At 36.7% G+C, this 27841-nt stretch overlaps 1 protein-coding gene across 2 annotated transcripts in view; it reads right to left on the bottom strand.

The window, feature by feature from the left end:
- The window catches only part of SUMF1 (sulfatase modifying factor 1), a 177200-nt gene that overhangs the window by 37549 nt on the left and 111810 nt on the right, over positions 1-27841 (bottom strand). For both annotated transcript variants that reach the window (XM_077116694.1, XM_077116695.1), the window contains one exon: positions 20038-20151. In XM_077116694.1, the coding sequence (XP_076972809.1) occupies positions 20038-20151 (114 nt within the window). The remainder of the gene's footprint in view (positions 1-20037; positions 20152-27841) is intronic.

Genomic DNA, 27841 nt, shown 5'->3' with positions numbered 1-27841 from the left:
GAATCTGTGAAATAGAAAGGTGTCCCTTCAACTTTCTCAAAATTTCAAAGAGACCTTTAAAAGACCTCAAACATTTATGTATGTAAAACCATCTCTGGCTAGCCAAAACAGACATTTTATAGGCCCTTCCTACTCTACCATCATCATTTCTCATGAACAGCCCCATCCCCAAGTCCCAGGACAATGAAGTTCTCATGTCCAACTCCCCCCACCAGTGATATATTTGCTTTTGTCTGCTTAGTATGCCCATCCACACTGTTCATTAAACTCCTACTCATCTTGCAAGATCCACCGCGAATATTATCTCTGCAATGAGGAGTTTGTGCTCTGCAGTTAGACTATCTGCTTGAGTTCAAATCCTGGCTCTGATATTTGTGAGACTTTGGACTATATAGGTAACTAAATGCCCCAGTTCCCTCCCCTGTAAAACGGGGATAATAATAGTACCTCTACTTTATTGGATTGATGTAGGCATTAGATAAATATGTAAAGCACTTATTAAATATAATAAATGTTAAATTGTTGTCATTATTATTATACATTACTATAAATTTAATTCTAAAACACGTTTCCTGAAATTGTTATTAAGTTTATAATAATCCAAGTGACACATACAAACCCCCAAATGGAATCCAAGTTCTAATAAAAATACCTGACACAATAATAACCCTTGTGGAACTAATTTATTTGTTTTATATTTTAAATCTTACTAACTCTGATGTTAATACAATATTATAATGACATAGGTAGAGCCACAGGAAGCACAGGAAGTTATTGCAGCATAAGATATTGCTGAACATGGACATCTTTATTGGTAAACCAGTACAAAAAATATTTGTGGACCATAAAGCAGTGGAGAGAATATCACCTCGAGAAAGATTTAAAAGGCTGAAAATGTTATCTGCCCTTCCACTACTTTCTTACCCAGTCCAAATTATACCACAAACACCTGAGGGGGAACTGAAATTCATTTCTTTTAATTTGACAATGGCAGTTAGCCTTTATTTAACAATATTTCTGAGAAAAGCCAGAAATCCTGTAGATAAAGTGTTTTATGTATAGTTTCCACTTGTAGATTAGATACTGTGAAGACAAATCAGTGATAATAATAAAAGCTTTGAGAAATTGGTGAACATCCAGTAAGATTAAATTATGAGAGGTCATATCTATTTCTGAGTCTTCCTCTATTTATTATACTCCATACAGCTGTTCAAGCTAGAAATCTAAGTAGCAATTCTTGAGTCCTCCCTCTGCTTCAGCCCTATCCACTGGTCTGATCAGCTATCCCTCCAAGCAGATCACTAATTGATGGGGGCTCATGGTTTCCATGGTAACCACCTAGCCCAAGCCACCATTTTTCCTTACCTGGCTCACTACAAAGCCAGCTTCCAAAATAAGATCTAATGGAAACACAGTAATATTTGTAGAATAAATAAAAGACTGCAGCATTGTAAAAGACGCCAGACAGAAAAAGAGAACATACTGTATGATTCCATTTATCTAAAACATACAAACCAATCTAACTTGACAGAAAGCAAATGAGCAGTTGCTTGGGTATGGGAGGCAGAGAGGTGGAGGATGGAGGTATTCACAAGTATAATATCGATTATACTGCAATAAAGCTGTTTTTAAAAAATAAAAGAAAAAAATGACTATAGCATTTATAATAAAACAAAGTTTGGGATCGGCTTTAAGTAATCCAGAGAGTAGGGTAGGGTAGGTAGGTATGTTGATGAGGCAAGATTAGTCATGAGTTGATAATTGTTAAATTTGAAATTTCCTATTATTAAAAAAAAATACGTTATTAAATTGAAAAGCATAAACCAGGATAAACCAAAAGCAGACGATGAAGAAAAAAGACTATGCCTTCCAAAGCCCAAACTACCAGGTATCAAAGACTTCTTTACATGGGGAGAACACTGGGTGATTAAAAGGTACATATGGTTTAAATAGGGCAATACAGTGTTTAAATGGTCAGATTTATTCACCACTATATAGTATTGAGAAATGTGCATGTTCCTTTGAGAGCTAAATTGTACTTGCCCTGGATGGCCTGAAACTGGACACTTGACTTCTACTCAAACCTTCCAACTGTCAGATCACCTGGGCTCCCGTAGGCATGGTCCAAAGGTTAGGATAAAAGAAAAATTCTCCTGCTGCCCATCTGAACTCAAATTTGCATCAGAAACTCAGAAACATACAAACAGGAGCAGCAATTTTTTTCTTTAAGCCTCTGCTCCTGTGTCTAAATGGATTCTCTTTTCAATCATGTCAACTGTTTTTAAAGAAAGGAACTCTGTTTTCAAGCATCCCCAAATTTAAAATGACTGTGGACTCTGCTAATTACAGTAACTTACATTTGTTTAGAGCATGCTAATCCCAGTCATCTCCCTTGATTCTCCCAATAACAATGGAAAGCAAGAAGTATCATTATCTTCATTTTAGGAATGAGGAAAATTGAAACTCAAAAAGAGAGTTGAAATAAATGGTGTGCCTGAGATCACACAGCTACCAAGTGACAGAGCCAGGGGTCATGTCCATCCCACCACCACACCCTCAGGCTTATCTCACCTCCTTCCTGCCTAGCTCAAATAACCTCCAGGATTATCGGTCCCTCTAGCAGAGGTACACCTGCGAAAAACAAAGTCTAAATCCCAAGGGTTCACTTTTTTTTAACCGAATGTCAAACATGACAAAGGATTTCTAAGAGTGGGACGATGAAACCAATACTTGAAATAAAGCTTTTTGAATTATATATTATTTTATTTATCCCCTAGGACAAGGACCAACGAAATCAGGGACGCAATTAGCTTTAGACATTGCATGAAGACATGAAAAGGAAGGTGGTGCCCAAAGAAAGTTCAAAGAAAGAAAACTAGAGATCAAATTTGAAAGATCAGCCCTTTAAACACACATAACAAATTAACAACCCCCACACTACTTCCTCTGAAAAACCTGCATGGCCCCATCCTGGTGATTACCCCGTTAGTGAAATGAATGAAAACAGTCATTTCCTCCAAACTACTTGTTTCACCCACACTAGGGAAAAAAGGAAGAGAGTTTTCAAAACTGTACTGAAGTTGCTCACACAGTGGTGGCTCTCCATTTTTGAATAAAATATGTAACATTCGCAGCTCAAGGTCTGTGATAACAATTTTTGCTTCTGAGGGAATACCCAATACTGGGGATTTCAAACACTAGTTCTAATTGAAGCGGTTAATAATAGCAGCTTATGTTTGCTGAGCATATATTATAATTAGGTATTGCTTTAATGTTCTTAATCTTCACAATCATCTTTTGATACTGTTCTATTATTAGCAGGGCAATCACATAATTTACAGTCCAAGTAAGGAGACTTTGGGACGTGACAGGGATTGCAGTTAACAATTGCACAGGCATAGGCATAAACCAGGAGTGTTGGGACAGCCAATCATTAGCTTCACTTTGGGAGAGCTAAGGAACAGAAAGGCTAAATAACGTGCCCATGGTCACACAGGTGGTAAGCTAAGCAGTAGAGCTAAGGTTCAAGCCCACGATGTCTGACTCTTGTCTCACCCTCAGCCACTCTGCCATGCGCCCCCTTGTAAGCTAAGAGATACATTATTCTATTTTCAAAATAACTTATTCCACTGTTTTAGCATGCAAATCTTTCTGTGTTTTTCAAGTTCACAGCAAGAAACTGGCTAAAGCCCAAAGAGAAATGTGAATCAAAAATTCATTTAAAAAAACAAACAAAAAAAAAGACATTCATTAGCTTTGTCAGGTGTGCTACACCAAATGCACTTCTCTCAACATATGGCATCTGCTTTATTTCACTTAGGAATAAATACACATTTAAAGTAGTAACACCTACCACTCACAACAAGCATCCATACTTAGTTAAGCTTTGCAGATGCCTTTAGAGGTTTTGTTAGTTTCTGGGTCTCAACTTCATGCCATCACTGTTCCATTTAATGGAATTGCTTTTTAAGGTTTCATCTTCCTTTGGGTTACTGGAATGGTTATCAAAAAACCCCAAGGAAAATTTACATCCCAGAAATAAAATAAGTACAGAGTCTGACATTTGTTCTTTCATTACAAAATAGACAAACTATAGGTACCATAAAACTTCACTGAAACCACTGAAGTTTCTGTCACTAGACAGAAAGTGTTTTTGTGTATATACAGGACTGTTTTAGTTACCCAGTTTAAGGTACCATCATACTGGTGAGTTGCCCACAGTCTCTTTTCTTGAATTCTTCAGTGACATCCCTGTCCTTTGCATTTACTGTTTTCTCTGCTTCTTCCCTTAGACACAGGGAAGGCTTGTTTCAATTCATTGAGTGTCTCCATCAGATGATACTTCATCAGCTGGGATAAAAGATCAGTCACGCCTTCCTCTCCCCATTATTACTGTCTCCTTCTTATCTCATCCATCCCCTTCTTCCTAGCTGTCTTAGTATCCCACAAACTAAGAGCCTTAAAACATAACTACAACTACAAACATAACATAGCTACATAACATAACTACAAACTAAGAGCCTTAAAACAACAGAAATTTATGGTCTCACAGTTTTGGAGGCCAAAATTCTGAAAGCTGTAAAGAAGCCTTCCTTGCCTCTTCTGGTGGTTTGCTGGCAGTTCTTGGGCTTCAATCTCTGCTTCACACACACATGGTATTCTCCCCCTGTCTGTCTCTGTGTTCGAATTTTCTCTTCTTATAAAAATATCAGCCATATTAGATTAGTTCCCTTTTGGCCTTATCTTAACTAATCACATCTTCAAAGACCCTATTTCCAAACAAGATCATATACATGCAACCAAAGTTAGGAGCTGATCATATATCTTTGGGGGGCACAGTTCAACCTATTAACACTGGCACTTACCATCCCTGGCAAATTGTAAATTTATTTATTGTGTCTCAAAGTAGACAGGTACGCTGCTTTATTAACTGCTGTAGGGCCTGAAATCGTCTCTGAGATTGTAGAAGTCGGTAACTATCTTCTGAATTAATGGATGATCACCCTGTGATGTCTCTTGACCAGAGAATAGAGATTCAGCAAAGGGTGAGAGAAGATTAGAAAGAAGAGAAAGATGAGAGTGGCCCCTTTATAATTCATCCATATGAAAGCACAAAATAAAAAGCTTTGGGCTTCAGATAGCCTGTAAGTAGAGAGTAGCCTATAAGAAAACTACAGTGAAGTAAAGTAACTATGCAGAATAAGCCCGCATCCCAAGGTGAGCCATCACGCACCTGGTCAGAGAACCAGATCTGCTCTGGGCTCTACACTTCACTCTTGGCCCGAGTCTCCTCATAAAGGCAGGTGCTGTACTAGAGCCCTCATGAGCTATTTTCATCACTGCAATTCAACGTGCACTCGGGCACAACCCCAGAGCCTTCTATGTTGGAGTTTTTCCATCCCAAATTACTTTAGTTCCTTCAGGGACCCTTTCCATGAATTCTTGCTTAGATGGGAGATGAGCAACTATAATCCTTTTCATATACCTCATTCAAAAAGGGCCTCAACTTGTATAGCTACGTTCCTCAACTCCCAGGTAGAAAAGAGAAAGAACAGCAAGGCCCTAGGAAAATGGTTAATGCTTTGACCTGTACAATGGAAGATACACATGATCTGTTTAAGAGGCACCTATAACGATAACTGTGAAAAGAAACGGTGATATTTCTACACCAGGCAATAAACACTTAAGTGCCGAAACCCAGACAACTAAACAGAGAAGAAGCAATAATTAGGAAAAAATACTTAACAAGTTAGATTTATATAACTAGAAAAAACAATCTCATCATCTGCTTACAGCAGGACATTGCTAAATGGAAGTGATTCTTTAATCACAGAGAGCTTAATATGTTAATGCACAACACAAAAGTGACATTCATGGTCCAGCCAGTGCAGGATGAACTGATTCTACAGTATAGAGAGATCAGTGTGCTTCATGCTAAACAAAGGCAACTTCCAAGTTAACTGAAACAAAACTATCAATGTCACAGTTTCTGAAAAGACTATGTTTGCTGAAAGGCTTGCTCCAGAATTAATCACCTCTGTTTCTCAGAATAACAGCGTAAAACTCTTCAGCCCTACTTGCAAGACTAAATATGGCTCTAGGTATTGCTGAAGTGAGAAAAATAAATACTGTTTAGTCTTACTAAGGATTTTATTTATCACATTCTCCTCTATTCACAATCTTCTGTGTTCTCCAGTGACGACTCATTAGCAAGTTATGAGAGAAAAAAGCAATCAGCATATATCAAAGGCCATGATTTTATTTGGATGTTTCGAAATGAGTAAGTGGAAACTGCTCAATTATACATGTTCTGCTGCTTGATTAGATGCAATGTTTACTTCCTGTGCTGGTTTCAAGCTGTATGTACCCCAGAAAATCATGTTCTTAAAGCTATTCCATTCCTATAGGTGTAAATCTATTATAAGTAGAACCTTTTGATTAGGTTACTTCAGTAAATGCATGGCCCAGAGAGGGTCTTAGTCTTCTTATTGGAGTACTTTATAAACAGGGTGAATTCAGAAAAAATAAAGTCAGGGAAGCTAAAAGCTGAAAGCAAAGAAAGAGAAGAGAAGAAACGAGACCAACAAACTCTGCCATGTGCCTGGCCATGTGACAGAGGAGTCTAGCATCATTGGTGGCCAGTCTTCAGGAAAAAAGCAATGTCTTAATGATGCCTAAATTTGGACATTTTGACCACTTCAAAACTGTAAGCTTGTAAGTTAATAAATTCCCACAGTTAAAGCCAATGCATTTCATGGTATCTGCTTTGAGCATCTCAGTAAACTAAGACACTTCCTTTACCAAGTATAGAGTAGACTGTCCATTCAAAGAAGTGTCATTTATAATTGCATGCTACCAAATGGCTTATCTCTTTCCACACTCTGAAAAGGTCCAGAATAAATGTCTTCCATGCATTAGATTTCAGGGTGAGGTGCTTTTCATAGCTTGCTAGTTTATTTCATTTACAGTTCCTCTACATATAAGATAAAATAGTCATAACGAACATTTATCAAGTGCTTGCTACATAGCAAACACCGTATTAAATATTTTCTTTGCATTATATCATTGAAATCTCTCAATAACCCCTTAAGGGGTACTAATATTTCTTCACTTACATAGCTGAATGAGGGTTTCTAGGACTTAAATCCAGGTCCAACTTCAAAACTGCTTACTTTTAATCATCGTGCTGTAATTCATCCTTACATATAAGTAAACATGGGTGCATTTAATTTTTTTTGGATGCATTTAATTTTAATTATGTGTATTTGCTTGCTTGCTTCATGTCTCCAAGCTCCATGAGGACAGGGGGATCATATCTTGGATTTTCAGAATACGGCTTAGATTCTGGCATTTTAAAGATGGTCAAATTTTGATGGGTGGATAAAATATATGCACTTGTATAAACGCCACATGTGTGGATACACACATACATATATTATAAATGTGTCCACATAACCACATGAAAAAACTCTCCAGCATGACCTGGTAAAAAAGTGACTTAACTATTTTATTTTATCTTGCCAGTAACATGGTTTTATTTCCAGATCCTTAGGGAAAGAACAAATGACTCACACTATGGCACAGGAGGACACCAAAGGTAAACTGCAGAAATGGAAAATGATACTATGTTACATTAGAATTCATTAACAAGTAGGTGTTAGGTGCAAAAACCATACTGCCATATCAGTAATTTTTAGGAACAGTTTAGAGGAAATAAGTGATTAGGGTGGTAAGAAAGACACCAAACTGCTTTAAAAGATCAAAATATAGAAAACTGTAAGCATAATTCACTGCCTCCCTCTTGTCTTTGAAAGAAGCCACCAAATGATACAGCAATTCACATCTTTTAAATAGTCTTTCATATTTATGACACTTTCTGAAATTCATGATATAATGTATGCAGCTTGCTGTAAAATAGTACTAGGTGGAAGTAGATACTCTTTGATTTTTTTTGTATTTCAAACAATATATTGAGCCCAATAAATACTGCACCAGTCTGGGGATCAGAACATCTGGCTTCTAACCCTGATTCTGCAAATCAAAATCTGGAGCAAAGTTAACACTTCTCTCCACCAAGAATTATCATAAGAAATGAGACCACATGCCACATGCTTCCTTTCGTACAATCAGGAATATTTTGAGGGCATGAGAAACAAAAACAGAAAGAGAAAGCACTTTAAGCTCTCCAGGAAGAACAATCACTACAAGAATGCAAAGTTATAAGCACTACGGCTTATTTCTCACAGAAAAACTAGGTGTTTTCTATATACACAAAGATACAGGGTCTGAGACCTATCTCCTCTTATATATTCCCAAACACATGTTTTTACTCATAGTTCAGAAAGCCATTGCAGAGAAGGGCTTGGGGAACTGTCTTTAAATTGAAGGCAGCCACTCTTTTTCTTCCCAAACAATTTGCAATGATTTGCCCCTGGTTTAGGAGAGCTGGGGGAAAGCTGTTTATGAAAATGGACTGTTGCATGTAAAAAAATACTAAAGAAGAGAATTATTATAGTATCAGAACACACACAAAAGTTCACCTTTCTTAACTGCCAAGCATGATGAGATAGGGCTTCGCTGAGAAGGTTAAGCATAAATTAGGGGCTGAGCTATTTGGGGATATGGGAGGAGTGTGGGGATTAATGATAATATCAGAAAAAAAAAACAGTCTGTCAAGGGAGGTCCCAGAATATGAAGAAGGTGGAAAGGGAGGTCCACCTAGTGAGGATGGGGTCCCAAGCCTTACCAAAAGGACATGACACTGAGGTGCGGGACCTAAGCTTCTAGCTGTCAACTCATACCTCAAAGCACCCTAGGACCCCAAACAATTGATGCAAAATGTAGTTCTGCTTCCACCTAGAACTCACGGAGTACCTCTCCTCTGCCCACAAAAGCTGCTCAGACCTGTCCAGTCCACCTATGGCCACAACTAAGGGAGCCAAGAAAGAGAGACTCTGCAGGCCTTTCCCCCACCCCCATCCCAGGTCATGGCCTTCTCTAGGTACACAGAGATACAGGGAAGGAATAAATAATCTTGGAAAGAAAGCCCAAAACCTGGGTCTTTGGTTCTGTCTTCCTAAGCATCAGTGAGGCAAAGCTGCCTATTACCCTGGAAATGATAAGGAACCATATCAGGGACTTTTGAAAGGCAAGGGCTGTGTGATGTTTAGGTGGTCCCCCAGCACAGAGCAAGTGCGCAACAGATACTTGCTAAACAAATGAATGAAACATCTAGTCTAATCAACAAGTGGTAGTGCCCAAGGGGAAAAGATTTTTAAAAAGTAAATGATTTCACAGAGAGGTCTGAAAAATAATAATTAGCTTTAATTTAGTGAGTACTTACTATGTGGCAGACACAGTGCTAAGTGCTTTAATTTCTTTTTAATTCTCAGAATGACCCTATGTCCTTAAATTTTATTGTTATTCCATTTTAGGATTTCAACACCTTGCTCTGAGGTCAACATGGCACAGAGTCCCAGAGCTGGATGTGGACTTAAATCTCAACTATTCTAAAACCAGCCCTCTTAACCAGGTTATTAACTGTTTCTTCTTCATCCATTATTGCCCACTTTCTAAACCAGCAACTAGATCCTAGGCATCTGCCCAGATTTACTGGATGCTAGGAATATCTTGGATTCCCACCACAATTTACAGATGAAGCACCAAGGCAGACAGTGATAAGATGACTCACCTTGGACCCCAAAGCATTTTAAATCTAAAACCTAGGCTATTGACCTTCACTTTCATCACTAAACCATGGTCCTATTATTATGTGTAGTAGGAAGAAAGTTACTGAGGAATAGTTACTCTGACAACAAAAATGCAAACTCTGCATTTTTCTCATTTAATCTTTTCATTCTAATCCTAACCCATTATACTGAATTTCTCCCATCCAAATCTTTAGAGTATGCGGCAAACCCCTCGCAGAAGTGCCACAAACTGTGAAAAAGATAGCCAATAAAAGTCTTTTCATTGAGCATAGCAAAAGAAGGCGGCCAATTTACAAATCACTCTTCAAAAGTCACTGGCTGGATAACTAACAGAAATCCTAGAAACAGCTCTAATGCTCCCACAAGGAGGGAGACAATACACTGTGGCAAAACTAAAACAAACAAGAACATTTTACTGATTTTATTTTTACTTTGAGCATGGAAAAAGCATCAAGATTCAGGACTGAAGAGCAAACAGAGGGCGGCTATAGCTCAAAATGGCAAAGACCAGGCATTTACTTCAAGAAACCCAGCACTGTGGGAAGGACCAAGGAAGAAAACACTGCCCCCTTACCATAAACTGCTCAAAATTCCAGGCCCTGTCTTTCTTGTCTTTGGATTCCAAGGACTTAGCACAGTGACCTAGTCAGCTTTGTAAAGCCAGGTAGGAGCTGGCTTTACAAAGCTTTACAAAGCTGTCCTTTGTAAAGACACCTCCTCTGAGAAGTCTTCTCAGTTCCAACTGGCAGAGCACAGAATTCGCAGCTACTCTTGTATCAGTCATATGTGTAAAAAAAAACCTTACCACCATGCATCTTGATTTATTTGATGACTATACAGTCTCTCCCCCAGGACTAAGAAGCTTCATAACTACAGGGCCTGTTTTATGCATCTTTGTATCTGCAGGACCCGATGTGGCCCCCATAACACAAAAAGTATTCAGTGTATGTGGGCTGACAGCAATGTTGGAGGGCTGTACCTTGAGCTTTGTCCCATTCAACATGGTCTCAATTACTTAAAAACCCAGCTAAATCTGTTGATTGTAATAAGCTGGAAGGCAAAACTATCACCATAAATGACGGCTCCGATAATCACAATGATTTCTATAAGCTAGTTCTCAAGGTTGAAACCCATAAACAAAAACAAATTGGATGAAGAGAAGAGTTGGGTCCTACATTAACATTTCAAAACATAAAGAAAAAATTCAGAAAAGCTTTTTAAAACTACTTAAAAAAAAAAACATATTGCATAGCAACAATATTTGGGGAGACTAGCCTGGAATCAACATATATGGAAAAAAAGTATAAATTTTATTTGGTAACAAGCTTAACATAAGCCAACAGTGAATGCTGTTCTCCCTGTTTTCGGTGGCTTCTGTTCCTAGTCATAGTAATGGTAGCAGTCTTGTAGTACTCATGTAGCAACACAATGCACAGTACTAATACTCATAGTGGTAGTGTTCTTAGTAGTAGTGATACTAGTACTCACAGTAGCTCCACTACTCGTAGTAGTACTCAAAAGGGGTAGTACCTGTAGTTGTAATAGCAGTCATAGGAATACTCATAGTAGTAGTAACACTCATAGTAGTACTACCACTAGTAGTATAGTATTAACTGATTAAAACTTAAGTTATCATGTACTGTACGCAATTTGCCAAACATTATACTAAGTACATCACCAACAGTCTTCCAGATCCTCACAAGAACTCTATGAAGTAGGAATTTTATTCCCATTTAAGAAAGAGTCGAACTAAGTCTCCAAGTGGTTAAATAGCTCGCAGAGTCACAGCAACAGATCCAAACCTAATTCTATTGTCAAACTCTTAACTGCTAACTGACATAATCTGAGACCAATGAGTAGAAAATGATGAAAAAGGACAGCCCTGCTATTATTTTCAACTATCAAGCTATACCTGGAGTGCTGTGTATAATCCTGGATGCCCAGTTATAGAAAGGGATATCTTTTTTCCACTCACATTATTCAGACTGGGGTTGCCCTGGACTGCAAACCAAATTATCCAAATGCAGCAGAAAGAATGGGGATGCTTATCTAGAAAGGGAAAATGAAGCACAAACACTGTGACTGTCTTTGGGTGTCTGAAAAGCTTGCAGAGAGAACATGTGTTCTATGTTTCACCAATGGCAGAATGAGAAAACTGTGAGTTGAATTTCCAGAATGGGACATTTTGGTTTGACATAAGAACCTACAAACAGTAAGAACATAAGAAGATAGGAGAGGGAGCCACAGGCGTCAAAAAGGTCTTGTTCTAATAGGTTATCAAAAAAGGAATTCCTGCAGGGGTAAAGGCTGCATGAGGTTTCCACACTAAATAAGTCCTTCCACCTTTAAGATCCATTCATCCTCTGAGCTAAGAGTGGAAGCCAAAGTACATTTTGGTGTTCTGCTCTCTTTGTTCAGGAAGTGTTAATAGTTGTAACATGAAGATCTAAATATATTTTTATTGTGAAGCAGAAACAAACTGTATCTCTAAAATCTGCCAAATGACAATTCAAATTAGCATTCACTTTCTGCAAGCATGTTTTTGAATAGGAATGTGCATAAAGGATCTAGATATCTATCTGAGCCATATACATTCAAGTTTATTTCTATTTCTCAATAGTTCCATTTTGTTGGTTGTAGAAACTTGCCCTGGAACCACAAAGAAAAATTGCAATGGATAAACATTAGCTCTTCCTCCAGAAAGATTTCCATCTTCCACTAAGGAGAAGAAGATATTATTTTCTTGAATGTTTTAGCAAGAAACCAATATTTTTATTTCTCCACTTACCCTGTGGCACTTAACAGGTACAGCTTGCAACCATATTAATTTACTATCAGGCTTGACTCAACTTCATTAGCACTTTCATGCTTTTTTTCATTTCAAGCACTAGATTACTTCTCCATTAACCTGATGGATTCAGGAAACAAGTCCTAAAATAGCATCTTTAAATATATGTGAATAAAGGCCTTAAAGAACGTAAAAATTTTCAATCAACTCCTAGCATATACTAGGTATTCAAGCAATGCTGAACTGATGAGGCTGTTGATGGGTGTCAGTCTCAACTAAGGAGAACATTGTCATATTTATGTTTTTTTTCAGCAGAGACAAGGGCAATCTCATGCCATAAAGACCAGAAGACAAGCTAAGCAGGAGTCCAGCAAACACTGCACACTGAGACATGGAGTCATGGGAGACCAAGGAGGGGTTCTGAGGAAGAACAATCCAGAATGGAGTTTAGAGGACCCACAGAAGTAATGCAAGTCAAGGCCCCACATCCAAACTTGCATTGACACAGAAGCATCTGAGCAGAGTCAAAAAGTTCCTCAGAAAACTAACCACAGAATTACCATGTGACCTCACAATGCCACTTACAAATATATACCCAAAGAACTGAAAACAGGGATTCAAACAGATATCTGTACACCGATGTTTACAGCAGTATCATTCACAATAGCCAAAAGATAGAAGCAGCCCAAATTTCCACCAACAGATGAATGGATAAACAAAATGTGATATATCCATACAATGAAATATTATTCAGCCATAAAAAGGAATTAAGTTCTGATATATGCTACAATATATATCAGAATAAACCTTGAAGACATCACGTTGAGTGAAATAAGCCAGACACAAAAGAACAAACAATGTCTGATTTCACTTATATGAAATACCTAGAATAAGCAAATGCACAAAGACCGAAAATATATTAGAGGTTATGAGGGTCTGGAAGTAAGGCAATGGGCAGTTATTGCTAAGTGGGAACAGAGTTTCTATCTGAGGTGATAAAAAGTCTTGACAATGGACGGTAGTAAAGATAGAACAATACTGAGAATGTAATTAATATCACTGAGGTGTACACATGAAAGTGGTTAAGACAGAAAATTTTGTGTTATATATATATACTACCACAATAAAATAAAAAATTAAAACAAATGAATTTTTGTTTAAAGGTAAGGGTACGAGGAATATCATGCAACCATTATTTGTAAATGATGTTTTCCTCCCATCTGCTTCCAATGGCCAATATTCCTCATCATCTCTGTTCTACAGAAGCATGTAATAATCCAATTAGAATTTAAACGGAAATACTAAAAACAGCAACAGTACTTTTGAAGTGCTGAGATATAAAGTATGTTCATATACAACATTATCCCATTTAAGTTCACAACAATTTCATCACATAGGTATAATTATTCCCAATTTGTGGATAACGAAACTTAGATATCTTCTAAGGTTATAGATACTGCTTTAATATTAAGTGGCAGAGTAATAATCTAACTTTTTTGACTGATTCCAAGACTGGAGTTCTTAGAAGAAAGGAACCTAAGTTAAATTGTGCCTATTTGAAATAGAGGGAAAGATACTGTAGATTGTTCTATCACATTACAACATCAGCTGGGCAACTCAGCATGGTATCTGGGTAGTAATAGTGAGTATGCAGGTGTGGAAAAGGAGGATGTCATATAAGTTCTTCACATTTTTAATGAAAGCACTACATTACTGTCAGTGATTAACATGAGTCTCAGAGTGAGGTATCTGAAAAGGAAAAAGATCACGTTAAAAAAAAAAATTGTAGCAGCAACGGCCAGATTCTGGAAGGGGATGATGCCGTCCTAACGTAGGTGTGCTACAAGCACAGGACACACAGGACACTCACCACAACCTCCTACCAACTAAGACCAAACAGACCCTCACTTCATACGGCCAAACACTTCAACATCTATTCAGACTTTGAGTATAAAGCATACAAGGCTGTTTCCACAACCTGTTTTTTTCTATAAATGACTGCCCAATAAAATAAAGACTAATGATTAACTTTTGCTCCCTGCAAGTCACTGAACAAGAAAAAAAAAAAAATTTCCTAAGCAGCCTATCCATATAGAGCACTGATTTTTCCCCAAGTTCTGCAAAGAAGCTTTAAAAATACTAGCCATTATGAGTTAGCCTTTGAGCTAATATATATTCATGACACTGCAGCAGTCAGCACCTGGGCTAAAATATTTATTAATCACATAGTTATTTCAGTTCTACACTTACTCTGAAAATGTCTGTATCTAACCAGTGTTTGCTTCTGAGACACTTGATCAAACTCCCCCAAGTCTAGGTAGCTGGCACTGGCTTTGTAGGACCAACTATTATGCACCAGATTCTTTGCTAGGCATTGGAGAGAGATAATTCATTAGGGAAGAAAGGCAAATGAATTAGGACCTCAAAGAGAAATAGCAGCTAATCAGACCAGAAGAGAACTGCTACTGAGAGGTTGGAGGGCTAAAATTTGGCAGAGGCAGCCAACACAACAAGCAAAATCACTGCCCTCCCCCTCTCTATGTGGGACATGATTCCCAGGGGTGTGATCCTTCCTGGCAACATGGGACAGAAATCCTAGAATGAGATGGAACTCAGCATCAAGAGATTCAGAAAACCTTCTTAACCAAAAGGGGGAAGAGCAAAATGAGACAAAATAAAGTGTCAATGGCTGAGAGATTCCAAACAGAGTCAAGAGTTTACCCTGTAGGTTATTCTTACGCATTATATAGATATCATCTTTTAAGTTAAGGTATAAGGAGAGGCTGGAGGGTATTGCCTGAAAATGTAGAGTTGTGTTCCAGTAGCCATGTTTCTTGAAGATGATTATATAATGATAAAGCTTTTGCAAAGTGACTGTGTGATTGTGAAAACCTTGTGTCTGATGCTCCTTTTACCTATGGTATGGACGATGAATAAAACATATGGATTAAAAATAAATAATAGGGGGAAAAATGCTAAAATAAATTTAGTAGATTGAAATTCTAGTGATCTATGAAAGGGAGGGGTAAGGGGCATGGTATGCATGAATTTTTTTCTGTTTTCATTTTATTTCTTTTTCTGAATTGATGCAAATGTTCTAAGAAATGCTGATGATAATGAATATACAAGTATGTGGCAATACTGTGAGTTACTGATTACATATAAAGAATGGAATGATCATATGGTAAGAATGTTTGTGTTTGTATGTTGTTATGTTGAATAAAAGAAAAAATTGGGGAGAGGAGGGGAGCCCAGATAGGTAGGCCTATTTTCCCTAGAGGTCTGCTGATTCAAACAGCAGCAGCTATTAGACTAAAAAGTTGAACAGAAGTTTCAATAAATTCATGTCTAAGGAAACAAAATTGGAGTTCATAGCCCTCCAAGGAGGGGAAGTCCCGGTAAAACTCCTGGATTTTGGGTTGGTACCCTGAAGCACTATACTGAGGATGAACTGGAAATAGATTAGCCCTCACAGGGACTGAAGTTCAACCTCAAATAACCTCAATTTTTGATTGGATTAAACAAGTCTGAAATTCCTAGTGCTTCTAGCCTGGAGTTTCTGCAGCAAAGGTAAATCCTCTCTAGAGAAAGATAACACTACTCAGAGCTCAAATAATCTCTAAAATTTTTCATATACAATGTCTGGTACTCAATCACAAATAACTAGGCATGTAAAAAAGACAAGATGTGACCAAAAGTCAGGAACAATGGATAACAGAAGCAGATTTACAGGTAGCCAGATAGTGTTATCAAATGCAAACTTCAAAAAATGACAACTAAAAATCCATAGTGAGATATTACTACACAACGGCCAGAAAGATTTAAATTAAAAATACTGACAATATCAATTACTGGTAAAGAGAACTTTCTTATTCTATTTGTTTATTTAAAAGTGAGAGCTAAAGTAAATATAGTAAACTGTTAAGATCTGTTAAATCTGAATGGTAGGCACATAGGATAAATATGAATAATGCAGATAATATTTTTTTAAATTTTTCTATATTTTTGTACTAGTTCATAATTAAATATTTTTTAACTTTTTTATTAATTAAAAAAATTAACAAACAAAACATTAAGATATCATTCCATTCTACATATACAATCAGTAATTCTTCATATCATCACATAGTTGCATATTCATCATTTCTTAGAACATTTGCATCGATTTAGAAAAAGAAATAAAAAGACAACAGAAAAAGAAATAAAAGATAACAGAGAAAAAAAAAGATTATACATACCATACCCCTTACCCCTCGTTTTCATTTACCACTAGCATTTCAAACTAAATTTATTTTAACATTTGTTCTCCCTATTATTTATTTTTATTCCATATGTTCTACTCTTCTGTTGATATAGTAGCTAAAAGGAGCATCAGACACAAGGTTTTCACATTCGCAGAGTCTCATTGTGAAAGCTATATCATTGTTCAATCATCATCAAGAAACATGGCTATTGGAACACAGCTCTACATTTTCAGGCAGTTCCCTCCAGCCTCTCCACTACATCTTGAACAACAAGGTGATATCTACTTAATGCATAAGAATAACCTCCAGGATAACCTCTCGACTCTGTTTGGAATCTCTCAGCCATTGACACTTAGTCTCATTTCACTCTTCCCCCTTTGGTCGAGAAGGTTCTCTCAATTCCTTGATGTTAATTCTCAGCTCATTCTAGGGATTTTCTCAGCCCCTTGATGCTGAGTCTCAGCTCATTCCAGGATCTCTGTCCCACGTTGCCAGGAAGGTCCACATCCCTGGGAGTCATGTCCCACGCAGAGAGGGGGAGGGTGGTGAGACTGCTTGTCATGTTGGCTGGAGAGAGGGGCCACATCTGAGCAACAAAAGAGGCTCTCTTGGGGGTGACTCTTAGGCCTAAATTTTAAGTAGACTTGACCTATCCTTTATGGGGTTAAGTTTCATATGAACAAACCCAAAGACTGGGGCATAATTAAATATTTTAAAAAGAAGAAAGAAGTGGGCTAGCAAGATAGACAAGGAACAAATTATTTTAGCTACCAGAAGTCACATTAAAAAATTTATATTTTATTCTTCAGATAACAGTAAGCTATTGAAGGGTTTTAAACATGGGAGTGACAACATCAGATCTGCTCTCTAGAAAGATCACTCTTGCTGCAATATTTCAAATACAGGGAAGGAAAGGTACACAACCAAGATGGATAATTTCAGTGTCAACTTGGCTAGGTTATGTTGTCCATTTATTTAGTCATGTAAGTACTGGTCTCATTGTTAGTATGAGGGTATTTCATAGATTTATTAGTATCTATAGCCAATTGAGTGCATCTATGGTTGATTGCGTCTGCAATCAACAAAGAAGCTTGCCCTCAGCAATAAGGAGAGTCGTCTCATCTAATTAACTGGAGGTCTCAAAGGCAGAACCAAGGATTTCAGAAGTCAGAAAGAATTCCTGCCTCTGTTTCAGTCAGCCAACTTCTCCTGAGGACCTGAACCTTACTTTCCTTGGAGTTTCCAATTTGCAGCTTGCCCTATGGAATTTAGACTTGCCAATCCCCATGATCATATATATATAGAGAGAGATATAGATCTTGTCAGTTTTGCTTTTCTGGAGAAACCTGACTAACACATCAATGGAGAGGCTGACCCAATAATGCAGGTGAGTGGCTTGTCTACGGGCCATGGTGCTAGAAACAAAGAACAGTTAAGATCTCAATGATGGTGTATGAGTTTTCTAGGGACATGAGTTTTAGTTCTCAAAACTTTTGAATTCTATCCCAGTCAAATCAGGAAGAAAATGAGGCCACTGTAACAAAGAGAAACCTAAAATGAGAACAATTTCATTAGAGCAAGGACTATATCAGGATAGAGCCTATGACCAGTAAAAACATAAAAAAAATTGAATCTTTCTGTAAATCCTTAAAAGAAATACAAGAAATTATAACACTGAAAGCTAATAAGCACTCAGCTTAACACCAGATGGTCAAATAGATATATTCACAACTTGTCAGAATTCTGAAGCCTTGTCACCCGTTTCCAAACAGGCAGATGCTTTTATCTGAGCGGAAAAAAAATTCTATTTCTGTTTCTGACAGCAAATGCCAAAGTCACATTTTGCCAGTAAAGTATCTTCCAACCACAAATCCACCAAGAATTTCACAACCCCATTCTCATTTTGGAGAGATGGGCTATCTTTGACCACTACTTCCGCCATCCCTGCCAGAAAGTACAAGAAAAATGAAGATGAATGACAGTTTCTAAAGAACTCAAGCTTTTTCATCTGCACCAAGAAAGTAGATCTGTGTCTCTGGATTATTCATGATTGTTCTGTGAAGAACAATCAAACATACCAAACAGAAAAATGGCCTGAGGCACAGAGTTTTAATTATGACAATATCTTCAACTACTCTGAAATATTTAACCTTCCACAGAGAAAAGAGTGAAAAATTAAGTTTCTTTATCATTACATATTGTGGCTTATCAAAAGGTTAAGATTTGAAATTAAGATATCAGTTCCCAGCCAAGCTAGTTTGCATATAAATATAAATATATATATATTTATGTATGTATATATAATATTCTTGGAACAGACTTATATTTGTCTAGTTTGCTAGAGATAGGATTTTTACATGGTATTTCTCTTCCAATCTGTTCACACAACAAAAAATATTCAGAAATGTTCTTTTTGAAGAAGGCACTTTCCACACATGTGCTCATGCAGTGTCTCAACTTTTACATGTTCTGCTAGGAGATTGGTTTTAGAGGCAGTATCGTATACTAGCTGCATTCAATATTCTTCCCATTCTGGAATAGGTAAAACTTAGGCAAATACACTTGTCTTAGATTCCCAAGGCATATGATGCTACAATGCCTGTGGGGTTCAGGAAATAATCACCAAATGATTAAGTTTCCTAACAATATCCACTGAATGTTGAGAGCACCCCTTCCCACTTTATCCATAAAATGCCACTGAAGCAAAATTTCACTCAATCACAATTCAGACAAGCAGCTAAATGATAAATACCATCCAGCAGACTTTACAAGTTATTAATAAAACTTTAATGAATGTTACAAAGTTATTTATTTATATACCTCACTGATCAAATTTATGGCACTGGATATAATTTTGAAATTATAGTCAGATTCTTTCAAATAACTATCACCAGCACAGATCCAGCAGTACATGAACTGCTCAGGATACTTTTACACAGTGCTTTAAGCATGAATTAAGAGACAGGTACTTAATGTCACTATGGAGCAATGCCAAGATTAATTTCAAGAGTATGTAAACAGCCCTCAGAAACACATGAAATTCTTTTAGATAGTCACTCTCTGTGTCAACTACCATAACCTGAAGAGAAAATTTTCACCTGATCAGCTGATATCAGCCTGTAAACTAGATGCAAAGATTCCACACAGGTGACCCTTAGGGACCCATACCTAAGCACTCCATTTATAAAGCTGCTTTGGAACAAACAGAGCAGAGATTAATCCCAGAAAAAGCTGCAGACTTCCCAGGAGAAGGACCTTACTTTTACAAGTTATGTACTCTGAAAATATTACTTACTGGATTAAGTGTTTCTTCAACAGAATGATGAACGTTCCACCAGTCTGAGGTCCACTCCCATGCGTTCCCAATTATATTGTATAAGCCGTAACCATTGGGTGGAAAGGCGTCAACCTAAAAGTGAAAGAGGAAATATGTTGTCAAAATACTAACCCTGTTTAGAAACCTCTTTGGTATAAAAACGCTCTGAGTTATAACTTCAAAGTATGAATTTTCATTCCAACAGTCAAAATATAATCAGCCAAGGTAAAAGCAAACAAAGAGGCATTTTCTGGTTTTTAGCTCTCAAAGGGAGTTTAAAAACCTAAGAAGAGGTTATATTCCATAGTATGAAAGCCAGCAAAATTATTCCTAATAGAGAGACTGATATTGATCATAAGTTAAATCTGTACCTGACAGTGGGTGAAGAGGGGTGACTAGTGGCGCAGGTAATAATTAGACCTTCAAGCATAACATACATAATAGGAACATCCTTTGGGCCCAATATGAGGTCTCATCATCACATCTGAGCTTTGCTGGCTACTCAATGTCTTTTAGCACTGAGAGACCCTAAATCAATCCCAGGCTTCCCACCAGCCGCCTCTAACTCATAATCTTAAATTTAAGCCTCAGTCATTTTCATCAAAACACTGAGAGGAATCATTTTATAAAGAAACTGGGAATTCATTATCCCACATATTTGTAAGAGAGGATTTGCACTCTTGGGAATAGGGAAAGTAAGAGGCAAATTGTACACATTTTTGAATAAGCAATTGTATCACGTTTCAAAGGCAGGTCAGATAGTCTGCCATATAACATTGTCACAGAAACTGAACCAGAGTGTATACAATTTCTATAAATGGGCAGGGAAGGAGAGACAAGAGAAAAAACTTTTTTCAACAATAGTAAACATGGAACTGTTTGCTATTTTAGTGAATGAAAATATTTTCTTAACATTATTTATAGAAATTCTCAAATATGGAGAAAAATATTTTTTTAAGTTGGATTTTTTAAAAACTTTTTTATTGTATGATATAACATATATATAATGCAAAGAAAGAAAAAAGCAGTATTTTCAAAGTACTCTTTAACAATCAGTTACAGAACAGACCCCAGAGTTTGCTACGGGCTACCATTCCATCCTCTCAGATTTTTCCTTCTAGCTGCCCCAGAACACTGGAAGTTAGAAGGAATATATATACACATTTTAATCATCAGAATCAACTTTTTTTGTGTGTGAAAAATAACCCATATGCAAAAAAGCAATACATTTCAAAGCACAATGTAACAATTAGTTGTAGAACAAATTTCAGAGGTTGGTATGGGTTGCGATTCCACAATTTCAGGTTTTTACTTCTAGCTACTCTAAGATACTGGAGAGTAAAAGAAATATCAGTATAATGATTCAGAAATCATATACATTTGTTAAACCCTACCGTCTCTGTATAACTCCCCCATCAACTTTAATCTTTCTGTCTCACTCTTTAGGGGTATTTGGGCTATAGATATTCTAACTTTGCATGTTGGAAGGAGCTATCATTAATACGAGGGTAGGGAGATGTTCTGGAGAGGCTGGGCCCTCTAAGTTTCAGGACTTACCTGGTTCAGGTAAGAAATGAATGAATGAAAATTAGAAGATAAAGCATGGGACTGTATAAAACAATTATCCTTATTGTGAACAATGGACTGGGGTTAATAGTACAAGTATAAGAATGTTCTTTCTTGAATTATAACAAATATATGATCCTATTACAAGGTGTTAATAATAGGCCATGTGATTGTACATTTTGGATGGATTGTATGGTATGTAAGTATATTTCAATAAAACTCCTTTAAAAATGAAGGTTTTTCACAGAGAGCCCAAAGTAAGAATGAGAGCCCTTACTCCTGTATAGCTTAAGGTAATGCCTGGATATATCCCAGAGTATATTAAGCAGATAATCAAAAAGTATTGGCAAAGTTCCTTGAGGGATGGGAGAAAAAAATCTGAACGTTGTTACCCTAGTGCATGGAACCTTTGTAGAATTTTTTATATTGCCCTAGGTGTTCTTTAGGATTGGTTGGAATGGTTTTAGTTGGGTTTTGGCAAGTTATGCTAAGTAGCATAACTGAAGCTTATGTACAAGTGACCTCCAGAGTAGCCTCTCAACTCTATTTGAACTCTTTCAGCCACTGATACCTTATTTGTTATACTTCATTTCCTCCTGTTGGTCAGGGTGGAATTGTTGATCCCACAGTGCCAAGGGCAGGCTCATTCCTGGGAGTCATCTACCATGCCACCAGGGAAACTTTTACCCCTGGATGTCATGTCCCATGTAGTGGGGAGAGCAATGATTTCACTTGCAGAGTTGGACTTAAAGAAAGTGAGGCCACATCTGAGTAACAAAAGAGGTCCTTGAGAAATAGCTCTTAAGCATACCTATAGGTAGGTTAAGCTTCTCTGCTACTTCCAGAAGTTTCACAAGAGTAAGCCTTAAGATAAAGGGCTTGGCCTACTGATTTGGGTGTCCCTAATGTTTGACACAGTATCAGGGGGTTCCCTGGTGGTAAAGTTTAATAGTTCCATTTTTTTCTCCCATCCCTCAAGGAACCTTGCCAATACTTTTTGATTATCTGCTTAATATACTCTGGGATATATCCAGGCATTACATTAAGCTATACAGGAGTAAGGGCTCTCATTCTTACTTTGGGCTCTCTGTGAAAAACCTTCATTTTTAAAGGAGTTTTATTGAAATACACTTACATACCATACAATCCATCCAAAACGTACAATCACATGGCCTATTATTAACACCTTGTAATAGGATCATATATTTGTTATAATTCAAGAAAGAACATTCTTATACTTGTACTATTAACCCCAGTCCATTGCTCACAATAAGGACAATTGTTTTATACAGTCCCATGCTTTATCTTCTAATTTTTCTTATAATTTTCATTCTAATAACATACATGACACACAAAAAAATCCCCTTTCAACACCATCCATATGCATAGTTCTCTGCATATGGATATCCAGTTCTCCCAGCACCATTTGTTGAAGAGGTTATTCTTTCCCAATTGTGTGGACTTGGCAGCCTTGACAAAAATAAATTGGCCATAGGTATAAGGGTCTATTTTGAACTCTCAACTCGATTCCACTGGTTAATATATCTATCCTTGAGCCAGTGTTATGTACTGTTTTGACCACTATAGCTTTGTAATATGCTTTAAAGTCAGAAAGTGTCAGTCCTCTAACTTCATTCTTCTTTTTCAACATGTTTTTTACTATCTGGGACCCCTTACACATCCAAATAAATTTGGTAATTGGCTTTTCCATTTTTGCAATGTAGGCTGTTGGAATTTTTATTGGGATTACATTCAATACATAAATCATTTTGGGTAGAACTGACGTTTTAACAACATTTAGTTTTTCAGTTCATGAACATGGAATATCTGTCCATTTAGGTCTTTCTTGATTTCTTTGTAGTTGTGAAGTTTTCTGTAAACAAGACATTTATATCCTTGGTTAAATTTATTACTAGATAGGATAGATTCTGTTGCTATTTTAAGTGAAAATTTTTTTCTTCCTTTCTGCCTGATCTTGCTCATTATTAGTATATAGAAACACTTCTGATTTTCGTGTGTTGATTTTGTGCCCTGACAATTTGCTGAACTTGCTTATTAGCACTAACAACTTTCTTGTAGATTTTTTGGGACTTTCTATATATGAGATCATGTCATCTGCAAATAGGGAAAGTTTTACTTCTTACATTCCCATTTGTATGCCTTTTATTCCTTTTTCTCACCTACTTGCTCTGTCTAGAACTTCTAGTACTATGTTGAATGACAGTGGTGAAAGTGGGCATCCTTGTCTTGTTCCAGATCATAGAGGAAAAGCTTTCAGCCTTTCACCATTGATTTTGATGTTAGCTGCGGGTTTTTCATATATGCCTTTTATCATGTCAAAAAAGGTTTCTTCTATTTCTAAATTTCTAAGTGTTTTAATCAAGAAAAGATGCTGAATTTTATCAAATAGCCTTTTTCTGTGTCAACTGATATGATCACGTGTGTGTTTCCTTGGTTTTGTTGATGTGATGCATTACATTAATTGATTTTCTTATGTAAACCACCCTTGCTTACCAGAGATAAAACCCACTAGGTCCTGGTGTATAATTCTTTGACGCTGTTGGATTCAATTTGCAAGAATTTTGTTGAGGATTTTTTGTACCCATATTCTTTAGAGAAATTGGTCTGTAATTTTCTTTTTTTAAAGTATCTTTTTCTGGCTTTAGTATTAGGGGGATGTTGGCCTGTTAGAATGAGTTAGGAAGTGTTCTCTCCTCTTCAAAAGTTTTGGAAGATTTGGAACAAGATTGATATTCTTTGTGGAATTATTGGTAGAATTCACCTGTGAAGTCATCTGGTTCTGGCTTTTCTTTGTTGTGAGGTTTCTGATGACTGATTCAATCTCTCTGTCATAACTGCTCTGTTGAGGTTTTCTTTTTCTTGTAGAATCAGTGTGGGTTCTTTGTGGGTTTCTAGGATTTTTTCCATTTCATCTAGGTTATCTAATTTGTGTCTTATAGTTGTTCACAGCATCCTCTTACAATTCTTTATTTCTGTGCAGTCAGTAGTAATGTCTGCCCTTTCATTTCTGATTTTATTTGTGCTTTCTCTCTTTAAATTTTTCAGTCTAGCTAAGGGTTTGGCAATTTTATTGACCTTAAATAATGAACTTTCGGTTTTGTTAATTCTAGTGCTTTTTTTTAAGTCTCAATTTGATTAATTTCTGCTCTAATCATCATTTTTTTCCTACATACTTTGAGGTTAACTTGTTGTTCTTTTTTCTAGTACCTCCAAATGTGTAGTTAGGCCCTTGTTTTAAGTTCTTTCTTCTTTTTTAATGTAAGCATATAGGACTATAAATTTCCCTCTGAACACTACCTTTGCTGTGTACCATAAGTTTTGACATGTTGTGTGCTCATTCTTATATGTCTCAGGATATTTATTGATTTCCTTTGTAATTTCTTCTTTGGCCCACTGATTGTTTACAAGAGTGTTATTTAACTTCTCTATATCTTGGTACTCTGCCTGTTAATTAATTTCCAGCTTCATTCCGTTATGGCCAGAGAGGATGTTTTGTACGATTTCAATCTTTCTAAATTTATTGAGAAAGTTTTGTGACCCAATATATGGTTTATCCTGGATAATGAGCCATGCACATTTGAGAAAAATGCATATCATGTTGTTTCGGAGTGCAATGTTCTATATATGTCTGTTAGGTCTAGTTCATTTATTGTGTTATTTAATTTTTCTGTTTCCTTATTGATCTTCCATAAGATGTTCTATCTATTGATGAGAGTGGTGTATTCAAGTCTCCAACTATTATTGTATAGGTGTCTATTACTCCCTTCAGTTTTCCAATGTTTGCCTCATGTATATAGGGCCACCATGGTGTATAAATACTTACGATTTTTATTTCTTCTTGGTGGACTACACTTTCATTAGTATATGGTACCCTTGTCTCTCTCTCTCTCTTTTTTTTTATGTTGTATGGTGGGGTCACATTTCACAATTTTTCCATGTGCGTATCCCATTATTGCAGCACCATTTGTTGAATTTTTGTTTGTTTTGCCTATTTGTTTTTTGGGAAGTGCATGGACTGAGAATCAAACCTGGGTCTCCCACATGGCAGGCAAGAATTCTATCACTGAACTACTCTTGCATTCCCCCTTCTTTGTCTCTTACAACAGCTTTTGTCTTAAAATCTATTTTATCTGCTCTTTTTTGGTTAGTATTTGTATTGAATATCTTTTTCTAGCCTTTCACTTTCAACCTGTTTGTGTCTTTGGGTCTAAGTTGATTCTCTTGTAAACAATACACAGTTGGATTATGCTTTTTCAATACATTCTGCCAACCTATGGCTTTTGATTGAGGAGTTCAATCAATTAACATTCAATATTATTACTATAAAGACAATACTTAACTTTACTTCAGCCATTTTGTCCTTTCGTTTTTGTTTTCTGTCTCTCTTTTCCTTTACCAGAACCTTCTTTTCTGCATATTTGGTGTTTTCTAATGTATCTAATTGCTTTTTCATTTGTTTCTGTATTTTTTAAAAAATTCTTTCTTTGTGGTTACCCTGAGGCTTATATTATACAACCTACATCTATAATTTACCAATTTGAAAAGATACTACTTAAGTTTCAATAGCATACACTTTCTCTGCTCTCACATCTCTTTTTTCCTTCTTTATGTTGTCTTTACCCCACTTTATCATTTCATATTTTGTATATCCATTATCAGGAAATATGTCCTTTTTTGTTCAATTGTGTTCTGATTCTTATAGAAATTGAAGAGTAAAGTTACATATTAAGGATACAGTACCATTGAGCTTTGCTTTTACTCTTTCAGTATTATTGTATCAAGTATCAATCCTTACTGATAATCTTCATTTCTTCACACTACTCTGAGGCATTCTCTCTTGTTTTTTTTCCTTTTAAGCTGTATAATTCCCTTTAGTAATTCTTGTTGAGCAGGTCCCTTGTTGAGGAATTCTTTCAATTTCTGTTTATCTGTGAATACTTCAAACTCTCCCTCATTTTGAAGGACAGTTTTGCTGAACAAAGAATTTGGGACTGGCAGCTTTTCCCTTTAAGTACCTTAAATATATCATACCACTCCATTCTTGCTTCCATGGTCTCTGATAAGAAATTGGCACTTAGTCTTATTGTGTCTCACTTGTACGTGAAGATCGTTTTTCTCTTGCTGCTTTGAGATTTTTTTTTTCATGGGAAGGCATTGGGAATTGAACCTGGGTCTCTGCCATGGCCGGTGAGAACTCTGCCTGCTGAGCCACTGTGGCCCACCCTGCTTTGAGAATTCTTTCTCTGGCATTTGACGTCTGATTTGTATCAGGATGTGATACATGTGTCTCCGAGTAGTCTATTAGGATTATTATGTTCAGAGTATACTGTGCTTCCTGGGCATGCATATTTATGCCTTTCATAAGAGTTGGAAAATTCTGGAACATTATTTCCTCAAATATTTTTTCTACCCCTTTTCCCTTCTCTTCTCCTTCTGGCACATCCAGGATGCATTTGTTTGTGTGCTTCATGCTGTCATTCAAATTTCTGAGACACTGCTCAATTTTTCTACTCTTTCCTCTATCTGTTCTTCTGACAGTACAATTTTGATTGTCCTGTCTTAGAGCTTGCTGATTCTTTCTTCTGCCTGCTCAAATCTACTGTTATAGGCCTCGAGTATAGTTTTAATCTCTACTATTATGCCTTTCAGTCTCATAACTTATATTGCTTTTTATACTTTCAAATTCTTCTTCATGCTTGCAAATTGTCTTAATATCCTTTCTTTCTTTAGATACATATTTTTTCATCTCCTTTAACTGATTTAGGAGATTTGTTTGAATTTCTTTGATTAGTGGCTCCAACTTCTGAGTCCTCTCTGAAGTTTTAATTGGTCCCTTAACTGAACCATATCTTCACATTTCTTAGTACAGCTTGTGATGTTTTGCTGATGTCTAGATATCTGATGCTCTTGATTCATCTACTCTGAAGGTCCATTTCTTCCTCTTGTCTAGGGTTTTATTGTGGATTGGCATTTTGTAAGGCTCTTATTTGACACTTGGTCTAACTTTTTCTAGACCTTTAGAATAGCCCAGGTTTAACTGCTCAGATTTTCTCAGCTCTTCTTCATCTGATTCTGCCTTGAATATGCAGTGCGATTTTTAAGATTGCATTTTTTGAGCATTTGTTTCCCCTCCAGGAGAGAGCTTCCTGTTCTTTGTTCCTTCTCTGGGAGACTTGATCTGTTCTGTTTGTTTTTT

The sequence above is a fragment of the Tamandua tetradactyla genome, chromosome 9, assembly GCF_023851605.1.
Source record: "Tamandua tetradactyla isolate mTamTet1 chromosome 9, mTamTet1.pri, whole genome shotgun sequence".
NCBI classification, from domain to species: domain Eukaryota; kingdom Metazoa; phylum Chordata; class Mammalia; order Pilosa; family Myrmecophagidae; genus Tamandua; species Tamandua tetradactyla.
Note: the sequence above shows the minus strand (reverse complement) of the source record. Positions and strands in the feature narration are given on the sequence as shown.